Consider the following 14,999-nt stretch of genomic DNA (forward strand, 5'->3'; position numbering starts at 1 on the left):
CACGGGTAATTAAATTAATGTTGCGTTGAGATTTAAATGTGTAGATAAATAAAAGAATGTATTAAAATAATATGAAAAATGGCAATAAATCACTTACGAGGGAAACCGTGTGTCGGTGTGTAGGTAAATGGAACTGAGTGCGCGTGCGTGCAGTCCAATTTTTTAAATTTCAAAATGGCCGCGGTTGCACGATGCGAACGCGATTTGGTGTAAAGTTACAATGAGCAGGTAGCGGATTCCGCCAAAATGTAAGGTGAAGTCAAAATAAACCTGGCGGGAACATTTCGGGAGCATCTTCCCCCACCCGCGGCTCGCGGGAGAGGGGGAATCGACGACGATGAAGCAGCTATATGAATAATATGCACTTTCGATGTGAGAACTTGGAAGCTGGCGTCACCTACTGCCTACGTGTTCCCTCGTAATGCCACATTCATTGTTGGCTGTGAAAGCATAATAATATGACTAAGGAAACTTTTCAAGATCGTTTATCTCATGTTAGTGATTTTGCACATATCGCCAAAACTAAATTTTCCACGAATGTTTTTGCCACGAATTTTCTTATAGATGTTTGCTTTCCGTTGGTTAAATACACTCGATTCCCTCGCACCTATCGCATCAATATATCGCGTATCTCCCTCTTTTCCAGGAGATTAAGTGAAGATAGTTTGTAACGACGGCATGTACGACACCTACTATTTTCGCATTTTCTCGAAGTATCTGCTCAGAGCAGCAAAAAACTTTCGAAAATAGATATCTGGCAAATCTTGTGTTTTTTCCGAGAAATAATAGACATTCAGTCTGATTTTATGTAGGTAAAAATTCGGAGCAAGGCGCTTTACTTTCATAGAAAAACTATAATTTGTAAAATACATATATGCATCGTGAACGCCGTGTTATAATGCATTTTTGTCACGAGGAATAATGATTGGAAAAATTAAATGTCAAATTAATTTTCCCAATTAACTAATCTAAACATAACTTTGGTTAGAAACGGTAGTTAAAAGTCATTTAATTTAACAGTAAAGAATATTATTGAACTATTATTACTAAAACAAACAATTTAAACGGTGTTTTAGTTATTTTAATTGTAGTATAACGAAGTTTATGTGAAATACTCTGAGGTGTACAACTTTAATTAGCTTCAATCTATGGTGTACAACGAACGACTATTTCCTTATTTATGTGCCTCCGTAAAAGTTTGTCTTTGTTCTGTGGCATGTATAAATGATATTATGTATAAAATGAATTGTTGCTTGGTTAGTTCTCGTTCAGCAATATGTATTATGTTATTTGGTATATCATGTTCTTGTTTTTAATAAATAATAAATTACCTACACATGTCCCTATGTGAGATGCATTGGTACGTAAACAGAACACATAATAAAACAGTTATGAAGGTATACAAATACTATTCTACCAAGCCTTATGCAGTAAACATAAACCGTCTTACAGAACTTTACCTTGAAATAATCATTCGAAGGTTTGCTTCAACTTACTTGGAAAAAGCTGAGTTTTATAAGTAGATATAAATCAATATCATGAAAATACAGTCACCATTTTGTTTTGATATGATGTGTAAACTAGAGAAAACGACAAATGTTAGCAGAATGAGAATCGTTAAGTTATTCACATTGGTGATTTAAAAATAAATTCTTGATTGTGGTAAAATTTAATGGAAAAGTGTGCATTAAAACTGAGACAATGCAGGTATATTTAAAATGCACGCAATGCATCAATTAAATACAGCTGAGTTATTTTTTGTCTCAAGAGTAAAGTGAAATCGCTTATTCTCATTAAAAATACTACTCGTATAATGTCTGTACGTTATATTTATCTTGATATTTTTATCTATTAGATAATTTTAATATGGATATTATTTTTTAGGTACCTACACACAATCAATGTATTTATTGTACATATTTTTTATCGACGAATAAGAGCCAAATTACGAAAAAACTGGTTTGAAAATAAAAAGCAAACGTCGTTAAATTTATCAAAATGTTATGGATACTTAAACATGAATGAATAATGTATGATTGATGCAAATTTTCAATATAACATTTTTTGTATTATTTATTGAATGAGCATTAACTTTGTGGAATAACATGATTACATTGATTAAATTAAACACTCTGTTATGAGACCACTTGAATTATGAGTATTTTTAAACACTACTTTATAGTTTCGGAAAGATCTGTGATTTTCAAAATTATATAACAGTGCTTCAAAATAAATTCAATTGGTCTCATAACAAAATGTTTACTTTAGTGCATTAACGAAATTTTTTGCTTTTTATTTAACAAATTAACATGGTTTGGAAGAAATAATTTGACTATTATACATCGATATTCGATAGAACCATTCGGATATGAACAATAATATGGTTATGGTTTTAAATGTACGAAGAAATTTGATATATCCAAACTCCATGTAAGTTTTAAGCGTCTGGCGATAATGGCGGGTGAGTTTATGGCTTTTACCACATTATGCGTTATTTGCGATGAGCGCTGAGAAAAACAAACCATATAGTACCTTCGGTTTTTGGGCGGAAAAATTTGGCCGAATAAGTATTGTTCATGTTGATCTGTGTCTGGTCAGTTGCGGGTTTAGGGGGCCAATCTATTGTTCGGTCGATTCTTCGTATAAATGGATCCCTGTCTCTTTCGTCTCGTCTATACCCTTCGGTAATGAGATTTCGTTATCAATCAAACCATTTTTATTATTTTATTTTGTGTAACTTTTACAATTTCTCACTGCACAACACTTTGGAAAATAAGCCACGAATCGGGGAAAAGTCACCACCAAAGGTACCTTCGTGAACAATTTTATTAGATCGTCGCTGCGAAAATTGCATACGATTGCTATGAAAAAATGTTTTTAGCTGGGTTAAAATGCTTTTAACAGGAGGCAGTAACCTAAGACCTCTTATAATGTTTATGCATTAAGTTTTTTTTAAATTAATATTATTGAAGGGTTGTCTCATCGAGAAAAGGTTATTTAAAGTTAGTATCACGGTCTACAGGCTTGGAAATCTAAGGTTTGAACTCCGGTCTACCACAACTGTTTTTCCATTATCAAACACGGGTATTTATGACTCATAAAAATGGTCATAAAATTGAAATATATTGACAAATCGCAAGAACGCAAATATTTTATTAAAATAATTCAAAAGTAAGCCATACGTTTTTTTTTGTACAACTAGCCTTAATTATTATTTTTTTTGAAAAAAAATATTAGCGTTCTTATAATTTATACAAGTATTTAAATTTTGGTGGCCATTTTCAACGAGCTGTAAATAACTCACTATTAGAAAATGGAAATCAAGTTGGGGTAGAGTGGGGTTTGAACCTCGGGCTTCTGGTCCGTGAACCCGCAACACTAGCCACGGGACCACAACCCGATTCAAATAATAATTTAATAACAATTTTAATTTATTGTAGCAGAGAGGCTAAACACCTTTAAGAGGGAAATATGGAAGTTTAGGCATTTACAGAGCATACGACCCGTCATATGCTGGTTTAGGCGACAGCATAATTTAAACAAATTATAATGTAATTTCGAGTCAGGGGAATCCTAGACGACTGTTTTTTATTCAATGGGTGCTCTCAGGTTGAAATCCCGAAAAATGGAATTGAATTAAGATAAGTCCGCCTCGTGGTGTAGTGGTTGGTACATTCGCCTACCATACGCGAGGTCCCGAGTTTGATTCCTTGGAAGGTGGACATGAAATATTGATCTGGAAGGTAGATTGACACTGCAATTTTTCACTGTTTTTCACTGGACTGGCACCTGAAGCATAAGACTAATCACCTTACCTTCATGTAATAGATGAGCAAACGCTGCGTTTTATGTACGGATGCAATGCCCTGTAGACCACGTGGTGCGGATAGGGACACGCTTAATAATTGTCGGTATATTTAGAAAAGCATCACATGATTTTTTTCATTCTTTGTAGAAAGATTTTTAAAACAATATTTTGGTGAAAACGCTTTTGTTAATATGTCATTTTACCCAGTAACTAATATAAAGTACCTACATAAATACTACATGACAAATTTACCAAAAAAACACCATTTTATAAAAAAAACGTGTTTTGACATAATTCACGATAGCAATGTAGAAATTGAAAAAGTTACACAAACCATATAGAACAAATAATGTTATTTAATATTTTAAATAAATACCTACTTTAATTTAACGGAGACGCAACAATACACATTCTTACGTAATTTTACAGTATTGTGATAATTTATAGGCTTTAGATATTTATGAGATGACAGCTGTGGGAAAATAATATATAAACTTGTATTCACAAAGCAAAAACATGAAAATGCTATTTTCAGAATATTTCACAGCCAAAGCAGACATTGACACGTCATATACAAGTTGATTAATTACTGAGTGTAAATTATATTAATTCTCTACAATAAATTGCGTGGAAAGGTATCGGGAGAACATAAAAGTCAAGAGGAAGAAGATTAGCAATGTTTGAACTTACTGGCTCCTTGTCCACTTCTTTGTCTTTGTTCCTCTTCTTCTAACATGCGGAGTACCGCGGAGTTAGCGAGATTTGAGGGTTTGGTGTTCACTGGGTTGTTGAAATCGATTCTAGAAAAGAAAATAAACAAAATTATTCCCTTGTTTAAAATGGCGTACCGACACGTTACAAAAGAAAATGGAAACAAAACATGCACTAGACAATTAATCATTAAACATTGAATTATGATCTTCGAAGGAAACTCAAAATTACCAGATATTTTCTTGGTATTACCTACTTGAAATACTGTTGAAACTAAGGATTATTAACATTCTGAATGGGGGCACAGCTTACAAGTCATATTTTTATATCAAATGAGTTTTCAACCAAACTTTGTAACTTGATAAACTATTAAAACTGAAATTTTTAAGAGTTTTGTAAGGCCTTCCACCGCCTAACAAATATTTTTTTCTGACAAATATTTTTCCAACAAAAATAATCTGACTTTGCTTATTATTTTCAATGAATTGATTTGGAATTTTAGTTAAAAATAATATAAATGTACATGGAAACAGAGGGAAATGAATGGAGAATGAATTTCATATATTTTTTACAAACACTACAAATAAGTACGTGTTATCCCTTTCGTATCTATCATAAATATACGAGTACTTATAAAATCTGAATTCGGTCTTATTTTTAAAATTTGTCCGTTTATGCCTTGTATTTTATTGAAGAATGCATGATTTCAATAATAATATATAAATAAATACACTTAAAAAAAAAATTCGGTTATTTTAAAAGTAAACGATTTTGTGTCCGGGTAGAAATAAAAATAAGTACAGTTTTGGGTATGAAATATAACCAGAATTATGGAAGAGTGATTTTGATTCGACTCTCAGGTAAAATTCTGAAAAACAATATCGAGTGGAAATTAGTCCCCCTAGGTGTACTGTTGAGTGCATTTTCTTACCTTGCCACTGATCTAGGGTTCGCTTCCTGGCAAGGTTGAAATATATTTAACAAATGGTTATCACGTTTCATAAATCAAGCAGCTAAAGCGTTTGATGATCTAATAATATTTGGTAAATTTATATTTCGCCATTTTTGTGAAAAATCACTTCAAGGACGATTCTGAACAATTATGAACTTAAATTTACATTATAATTTACCCTCTTACAGGACATTTGTAAAATAAATCGATGGATAATCGGGAATCTTCATCAACTTATAAATCAAAAAAAAAAATATAAATATATAAATTTGAAAAAAACTTTGAATTATTTTCCGTTGTATAATATATTTGATATACATTTGATGTTTTATTTATATATTAGCCTAATGCGCATTTACAAGGACAATATTCACAGCATATTGGGACTCGGGGCAAAAAACGAAGATAATGAGAAAGTTATGGTAGAATTTGATTCAGTGATCGCTGGAAGAAGTCAACTTGTTATCAAAGAAATCAAGGCTGGGATATTTGTCGGTAGACCTAAAGCTATGGTTTCCTAAGACAGCGGTACCGTCACAAAGCGGCCGTCACGGGACGGCGGATGACGTCATTAAAACGTTGACTATGTAAATCAATGGCGCTGGTTTCCTAGAGAGCGTTGACCGTGAACGTAACGTCGAAGCAACGGTGCCGCCATTTGCAAGACGGCCGTCACAGCGGTGCGAACTGTTTTCGAACGGTTTTTGTCGCGAAGCGGTGACCGTTTGGCTGTCAAAATGAGTGCAAACGTGGTGCGGAATGTTGAAAATGTCGAAATATTGATTAATTTTGTAAAAATCATGACGATTTATGTAATGGAAGGGCAAAGACTATTAAAAAGTCGAGTTGAAACAAAGTTCGTGAAGAAATATCGGGACAACGCTTGAAATATCAGGTATGTACTAAAATGTAAATAACAATAGAATCATATAAAAATAACAGAGCAAATGTTTATAAGCTACAAGAAAAAAGCTAAGCATCTATCATAATGTTATTTTTCTAATTCAAAACATGTATTATAACATTGTTTATACGTAATAGATTCCAAGGAATCCTAACCTATTTATTGTGTCTGCAGATAATTGGTTGAATTCTATATTAAAATTTCGTAAGGTATCCAAAGTAAAATGCTTTTATTGGATTCAATTATCCTTTTATTTTTTTTATTTACAAGGGTGTAAAATGTGACGCATTTTGTCTTGTAAGGACATTATCAAACTTTTTATTAGGTTACCTTACCAAATCCTAACCTATTTTGAAGTTGACATTTTATGAAATAACACACAACATTTCAGATTAAAAGTCACATGGGTGTGATTTAAAATAAGGAGTTCTCCATGAATATTAAAGAGCCAAGAAAAATGCCTGGAACATAATCTTAACAGAGTAAGTTTGATGAATTTTAAATAAAATATGCCCTTTGAACATGAAATGAATACAACAAATTTGTCAATGGATACAAATAAGTATACCAATGTAATTCTTGTATGAACATTACTATAATATTTTTTCTGCATTAATTATTACATTTATTTATTCTAGAAAGCTACAAACACCAAAGAGTAGTCACCAACATAAACAATTTTTGTTACAACTGAGAGGGAAAACATTTTTGAGAAGGGAATACTGAATTTGCGTCGTAGGTGAATTGGTTCAGGCGAATAAATCTCACCCAAATGATAAAAGTTTCAGCTCTTTGACTTCACAAAAGAAAACAGATGGAAGAGTTGAGGAAATGTGATGTTAAAACATAGGCAGAATGGAGAATGTTACAATGTGTAAAATGCCTACTTAAACCAGCCTATGACAGAGCATAAGCCCTGTAAGTGCCTAGACTTCCATATTCCCTTCTCGAAAATGTTTTCCCTCTCTGTTGCAACAAATTTAGAACTAGATAACTCCCTAGGGAGGAAATCCAGCCTGTCTGCAAACATTGGACATACTCAAAACATTGTTTTTAATGAGTAAACTAATGGCACAGAAAAACGATTAAATATAGACATACTTGGGACTTATTAATACATTTGTTCCAGGATTCTTATCACCGAATTCAATTAAATAATATGGTATGTAAATGAGCTCCCATTTATATTTGAGACAAGTTCAAACTAGTTTTGTAGCAACTCCATAAACACCAGTAATAAGTTCTTATTTAGATACATAAGGTAGGTTGCAATAACTTTCCTGTATATTCATTGTGAATTTTATTTTCAGAATAAGTACATACTACAAAATTATTTTCACCCAAGTGCAGATCAAGATATGAGTAGTGAGAGGGTAGATACTCTCCCGATAGTACTACTAGGTTTGCTGTGCGAGTCGAACTCAAATGTTTGCCAGCAGAAATTACTAGGCTTCCGAGCGATTTCTTCACTGCCTCAACATGCAAGGACAAGGGGACATTCGTCAACGACCTACGACTCAGACTCGCAGACATCAGACAAACACCAGGCATCCACCACAGTCCAAAGAAAACCTTTATCCACAAAGAACTTCTCAACACGAGCCACGTATTTATATTTACTGACTGCCACAGAAGACCATTCCAGAACGCCATACAATGTAGAATAGACGGGAGACAAGACTTTCTGAAATCTACCTTCACTATTGTGATGGAAAAATCCAATGACACCATACCCACAGCAGTACTTACTTCGGACTCACCAGATCCACCTCCAGGAAGGCAGACACTCCCCTGAAATGAACACTTCCCAGAATAATACTGATCATAAAAACAAAAATGTACTAATAAATATGAGCAAACTATTTTTACCTGGATGCAAATTATGTTTTAAATACCTCTTATGAATGTACACAATATTGTAATTCCATTTTGTATTATAATTTTATATGTATTCTTCTCCGTTTTTTATATCATGAGAAATGTAGTTTATACTCAAATAATATATTTTCTATTACATAATATTTATGTAAATTTAGGATTATAATGAAAAATCCTCAAGTATGCTATACTAAAATGATTTCGTGTTTAGCATTAGGTCTTATACTCATATATATACATATAACTCATAAAATATTAGTTCTTTATACAAATATGAACCAAACTTTTCTTCTTTAAATATCTCTTTGTAAAAAGAGATATTTAAAGAAAAAAAGACAATAAATTTAAGTTAATTTAAAAAAACATCTTAAAAAAATAATAACATATTATGGTAAAAAAAGCAATATATTATTTTTAAATGCTATTCTAAAAGTAATTCAAATAAGTTTAAAAATATAAAACCAGCAGTGAAAAAAGAAAGAATAAAAGTCTTTCAAGTGAAATGTAAAAGAGCATCAGAAATTCAAATATATTAAAAAAATATTTTGTACTTTCTCCAGCCTGTCAATATAAGTAATGTATTGTGGATTCCAAATTATGGATGTAAATTCTAGGTGAGTACTTACATAGCTATAATAGAGTAATAATGAATTGATTACAATGTCTGCTTTGTAATGACAAATGTATTCTTTATATTTGTTGTTACTATGTAAAATACTATATTATATTTTGACAGACTAATAAAATGAATTTAATTATGATTCAAAGAGGTTGGACATATACTTGTATGATATGGAGCAGATGATATTCCTAAAGAATTAAAAGTTATACAATACTGTGTTGTGAGGTACATAAATTATTAGTTAAACGCTGAAGACATTTTGGTTTCGAACTTACAGTTTGTAGTTTATTTATTTATTTTATTTTATTAAATATTTGGGTAAATCATAAGAACGCAAATATTTCTTTTTTAAAAAAAATAAAAAATAAGTATTAAAAACAACAACTTTTTAACATAAAAAGACCAATAAAGTTTTCATAAATTAAAAAGATATAAACATTAAATGTGACAAAAAAATAAAAAATAGATAAGAATTTTAAGTGAGAAAAGAATAATTAGTTATGTATATTATTACATATGAAAGTTATAAGTATATATTATGGTGTCTGTAAGAAGTAAGTGTATAATGATTGTAATTTTTCAGAAGAAATCTGTAGAGTTTATATATGGTAAGCAATATTAAGTTCTGATGTTCCAGTATAAATTGTTACTATAATATTTACAAGTTCATAAATGAATATTAAAGAAAACATAAAGTAAAGTGAATTCTGGTTCTTTTGTTTTACAAAGAGATATTTAAAAAAGAAAAGTTTAGTTCATATTTGTATAAAAGTACAAATATTATATTAGTTACATATATATGGGTATAAGACCTAATGCTAAACAAGAAATCGTTTTAGTATCGTTATCGTTTGAGAATTTTTCATTATGATCTTAAATTTACATAAATATTATGCAATAGAGAATATATTATGTGAGTATAAACTCCATTTCTCATGATTTACAAAAAGGAGAAGAATACATATAAAATTATAATACAAAATGGAATAACAATAATGTGTATATTCATAAGAGGTATTAAAAACATAATTTACATAAAATTTTGCATACTATAAAACTATGTAATAGTACTTAATGTTTCCTAAATAAAAGAAAAAAATATTTCTTTCTCTTATTTCTGTTTACAGGATATCATGATTTGTTCACCAAAACACTAAAAAATTGGCCCTGTGAAGGAATAGAACGCACCAAGATCAGTTACAAATAAAAATGTAGTTATTGCATATATTATTTTTATTTAATCAAAAACATACACCTTTTATTTTATAAATTATTATGTAATGTATTTTTTAAAATTATTTGAGTATGATCTTCTTCTTCTCTGGTCTCAATCCTGGGATTGGCTGGCAGCAATTCCTTTCATTCTTCTCCTCCATTCCTCCCTGTCTTGTGCGGCTCATTTAAAGTCAACATATGATGAGCAGCGCACGTCCTCTAATAGGTCCTCCAGGTACTCTTGGCGTGGGCATCCCCTAGAATTTGTTCCCTCGGTCATCCCCTCCATTGCACATGCAGGCCTTCTTGACGTATTACATGACCGATCCATCTCGCTCGCCTTTCGGACAAGGTCCTGAGCAGGTGCCTTCCACCTTCGATTCTTTGGAGAACCTCCTCATTTGTAATGTGGTCTCTCCAGGAAATTCCTAGTAGTCTTCTATAGGACCACATCTCAAAAGCCTCTAGTCTCTGTTTATCTCTTTCGGATACGCACCATGTCTCGCAGCCATACATCAAGATACTCCATAAATAGGTCTTGATTAGGAGTATTCTTAGTTTTAGGTCTATATTATTTGATTCTTTTATTTTGGACCTTTTATTAAATGCAAGTCTAGCTTGATGTATACGGCTGTCGACCTCGCTCTTAGACCAACCGTCCCACGTTATTTTGCTCCCGAGGTAGAGAAACTCCTTGGTGTTCTTTAGTGGTATTCCCGACATCACTACTCTCATCTGGTGTTGCATTCGGCCTACAGTCAGTAGCTTTGTTTTGTCTTTATTTATCTTCATACTGTAGTTATTTTGAAGAATGCTTTCCATAGTTGTAAGGGCTCTTGCAGTTCTTCTTCACTTTCAGCAACCATAGCAATATCGTCAGCAAACCTTATCATATCCCATTTAGTATGATATTAATAACAATAATTACAGGATTAAATAAACTAAAATTAGTTATTATATAGATGTGATTATAAGTAATTATGATATTTTACAAATTGCAAATATTTATCTATAAATCCAACATACTCAAGGAATACTATTTAAAAGTTTAACATATAACATCAAATCAGAGAGACTAAACATATATTATATAAACTATAAATCATATATTTGTTTTTACATTATAAATTTAAGATGTTTCTATCCCCTTGTATCAAACACACACTCACCCTTTCCACAAACCCACCCTCACACTCATATACACTAACTCTCATATTCACATACCTACCAAAACCTCACTCAACTCCAGCAATATTACAGCACATTTAAATCAAAGCTTTCTCTCACTCTCTAAGACTTGCAAATAAATAATACAATAATAAGCTCCACTCGTTTGACGATAACAGCCGAACCTCGCTTCTAAGTTATCGTTTTGAAATTTACTCAAGAGTAAATATTCTACTTTATGTATGGAAAATATATATAGGATCAACATTGAAAACGCATCCAATGTAGTAATGGGGGATTTAAATTTTTGTACACCTAGAGACTAACTCTCAGGTATTGAGAGTCTCCAAGTTTTTAACCAAAGGGACATGTTTCTTAGAAAATTTTTATGATCTACACTATCTTCTCTAATGGGTTCCTTGTGAAGATTGTTGAATCTCTGAAATTCAAATACACTTTACCCATTTACAATCTTCCACCATCTACAAAATATACTTTTAAAATCTAGAGTACTCTCGGGTTCTACAAACAGTTCTGGATTTTTAGGCGCTACGCACTTTAAACCCACCAATTGTTTTCTCATTAAAAACTTTTAACTCTAGGGATACATTTTGTTTTAGAATGTTGCTTGGATATAGGACTTTGTATGATATCATGTGCCCAAATTTGATCAAGGTTTTTTTTTCAAGATCATTAATGAATTTCGAATGTTGAAATTGAGCGTCTAATATTATACTGAAATCATTTAAATGAGGATTATTTTGAATTGATCCAATTATTGCAAACACACTTAATAAGATGTAAGTACAGGATCAAATTTGAAAAATAAAGTTCTACTATTATCTAAAGGGTGAGGTAAACTAGGGAGTAATATTTTATCTGTTTGAAACAATTCAAATGCCTTTTTTGTTAATAGCATTATTATCGGATATCAAAGATATTGTGAAGTAGGCCTTGTATACAAACTCCTGACGTCACTGCAACCTGTGAAGATCTATTGTGATGGATTAAATTAATTAAAAACAACTACTGCACAACATCATTATACTTACAGAGGAATATTTTTCTTTAATGAAATGAACAAAGATAATAAAAAGTACAGTCAGGAATACAATATATTTAAGAAAGAAGTAAAAAATTACATCTATAATTCTTCTTTTGTAACACTGATTGAAAACATCGTTAATATCTTTTTTGTAATTTATTTATGTTATTCTAAAATAATCTATTATAAGACGTCACTCCCGATTATGTACACAAGAATTGTTTATTTCTTTTACGTAATGGGAAACGTTAATGTAAATATATGTAATTGATTAATGTAAAAAATTGTATTTAATATTATATTTAAATTTGTTATTAATAAATTTAAAAAAAAATCTATTGCACCTATAACTTTAAGAAATCCTCTCATACAAAATAAGCCGGATATAACTAGATTTGTTCTGGACACTGGCTTCATTATAATATAGTCCGGTGTTTTTCATGCCAATTGATGTTGATGTTGAAATAGTTTGGTGACTAAATTCGTGTATATCAGCAGAGTCGTCTTGAATCTGGAAGATTTATCAAAAGTTAATATCTATAGGCATTAAACATTTACGTATTTAAAATTGTCAAATGAATTGACAGAAACGATACTTACATATTGCCAAAATTATTATTCATTACATACCTCATTACTATCCCAGTACCGAATAGCAAATAGGCCCTGGAGTTCTACTGGTATTTTCTCATCTCGTTTGTGTCCTTCCAAATCGAGTTTTACTAGAGTAATTATGCGCCTCATATTTTCCTTCGAAAAACAGTATTTCTCCTTGAATTCACTGTCTTAAAAATCTTAAAAAGAGTTGACTCTTTTTTTAATACAATTTTCGTGCACGAGAAGGTCGCATGCCTTCGAAAATGTTTAAAATTAAATAAAACTGTGACAAACTATTCATAAATAACGACAAATATGACAGATCGCATTCTAGGGCATATTTTTGACAGATAAGCTGCCGTGGCCGCCAGATATGACAACGTTTTCCTAGGAAACCACTCTCTAGTCACCGTTTCGGCGGCCGTTCACCGCATCACCGTTCGTACGGCCGTTAAGATATCGGCACCGTTTTCCTAGGAAACCCAAGCTTAAGAATTCTAGGCAACGTGGAGTGATAACCATAATTAGTTTTATAGGTTTCAATATTAAAAAGAAAATTTTTTAGTAGTCTTGTCGGGATATTATAGAGCTCAGTATTTGATGCTCATTACAATATTTTGCTTATTTACACAATGTGACATATCTTCAACCGCTCACGTATATGGATTGAATCTATCAAACTAGAATACTGATTTTCATTTAATCGCCATTACATTCAACATACCAGATTTATAAGTTTTCACCATGGAGAATCAGTATGTACCATGTAAGTAATGTGACAGATTAAAACATATTACATTTCCGCATTGACCGTTAAGATAAATCCCGTAATATATTTAATATAAAACTGTTTTAATGAATATATTTATAACAATGATTTATTTATAACATAAAAGTCCTAACTTCCGGGATCTAAAGAAAATGATTTATTTAGAATGTTTTAAACTAAAGATACTTTTCGTTTACCTATTTGATTTAATTAATAAGAGAAGAAAAAAAACAAATTTACTCAAGTTATTTTTTGTAATATTTGATCAAAAAAAGTATTAAATGATTGAATGGAAATATTCCAGTCTCACATAAAAACCTAGAATCTTACGGGTAATAAGTTAGAATATATCATATTTTTGGGGTGTAACATGTGAACAAAAATGCGTTAATACTAGTTCGAGCCAAGGCGTGGGCCCGTGGTAATGTCGCGGACTCACGGATCAGAGTTCCGGGGTTTAAAATTCGATCTACCATACCTATCTTTATTGCCGTTATTTACGACGTCGGCAATTTCAAAATGGACCTAAAATTGAAATATTTGGGTAAATCATAAGACGCTTTTTCAAAGATTCATGGCCTCATTTGTAGTGTTTTATAATTAATTATTATTATCTATAGATATAACTTTTTTCGTTTTTTCATATCCTCACCATTTATCAAAGCACAGGTGTAAGGTCTAAGTGTGTATTGATGCATTCATTATAGTTTTTTGTCCCAGACAGCCATAAGCCATGTAAGGTGGTCCCTTTCAAAAGATAAATCCAATGAGTGAAGGAAAATATATAAAGAAAAAACGGCCAATAAGTAAATCAAGCAACTTTTGAGAAGCACAGACGAGCCAAAACATTTTGGAAGCTTGAAACGCCTACATATGAACCAACTCAGGTTCTCTCGGGGCATGGATGCATGAGGGCATATCTGCATCGCTTTGGGCTGCGAGACGATAGTTGCTGCCCATGTGATGGCATCACTGAGCAGACTGTAGAACATCTTCTAATATACTGCCCAATGTTCGATAGGTTCGATGGAAGCTTTAATGCAAACTAAACAGTCGGATTACTGCGACAAATAACCTAGCTGAGCTTCTGAACTGTAATCGATGATCAAGCAGGCTAAGTTATTTAATGGTGGTATTTAGCTTCTTTTGTTTTTTTTGCGTCCAACTTTTACGGCTGTTTTTTTTATTATTTGTTAATGTAATATTTCTAGAGTTATTTTGTTTATTCAGATTCTGCTTTTATTTTTATTATTGTTATCTACGGTGAAAAATGTTAGTCAACTGAATATAACCTAAAGATAAACATATTGGATAAATCCTTGCATATAACA

General features: G+C 31.6%; 1 protein-coding gene and 1 long non-coding RNA gene across 13 annotated transcripts in view; one reads left to right on the forward strand and one right to left on the reverse strand.

Annotated features, from left to right (window-relative positions):
- Window positions 1-14,999, reverse strand: part of LOC148276463 (uncharacterized) — a 65,131-nt gene that overhangs the window by 17,258 nt on the left and 32,874 nt on the right. For 5 of the 12 annotated variants that reach the window (XM_088234218.1, XM_088234224.1, XM_088234217.1 and 2 more), the window contains 2 exons: window positions 4,499-4,608; window positions 2,533-2,679 (listed from right to left, as the gene is read on the reverse strand). In XM_088234218.1, coding sequence (XP_088090344.1) covers window positions 2,533-2,679; window positions 4,499-4,608 — 257 coding nt within the window. Of the gene's footprint in view, window positions 1-97; window positions 262-2,532; window positions 2,680-4,498; window positions 4,609-14,999 lie in introns of those variants that run through there. The other 7 variants (XM_088234221.1, XM_088234223.1, XM_088234229.1 and 4 more) reach the window with 3 other exon arrangements.
- On the forward strand, window positions 6,226-7,821 carry LOC148276464 (uncharacterized). Its single transcript, XR_015823728.1, has 3 exons — window positions 6,226-6,366; window positions 6,767-6,857; window positions 7,686-7,821. It is a non-coding gene; the product is annotated as an uncharacterized LOC148276464 (long non-coding RNA).

Source organism: Micrasema longulum, unplaced genomic scaffold (genome assembly GCF_059751315.1).
Source record: "Micrasema longulum isolate JH-2025_06_02 unplaced genomic scaffold, ASM5975131v1 h1tg001215l, whole genome shotgun sequence".
NCBI classification, from domain to species: Eukaryota; Metazoa; Arthropoda; class Insecta; order Trichoptera; family Brachycentridae; genus Micrasema; species Micrasema longulum.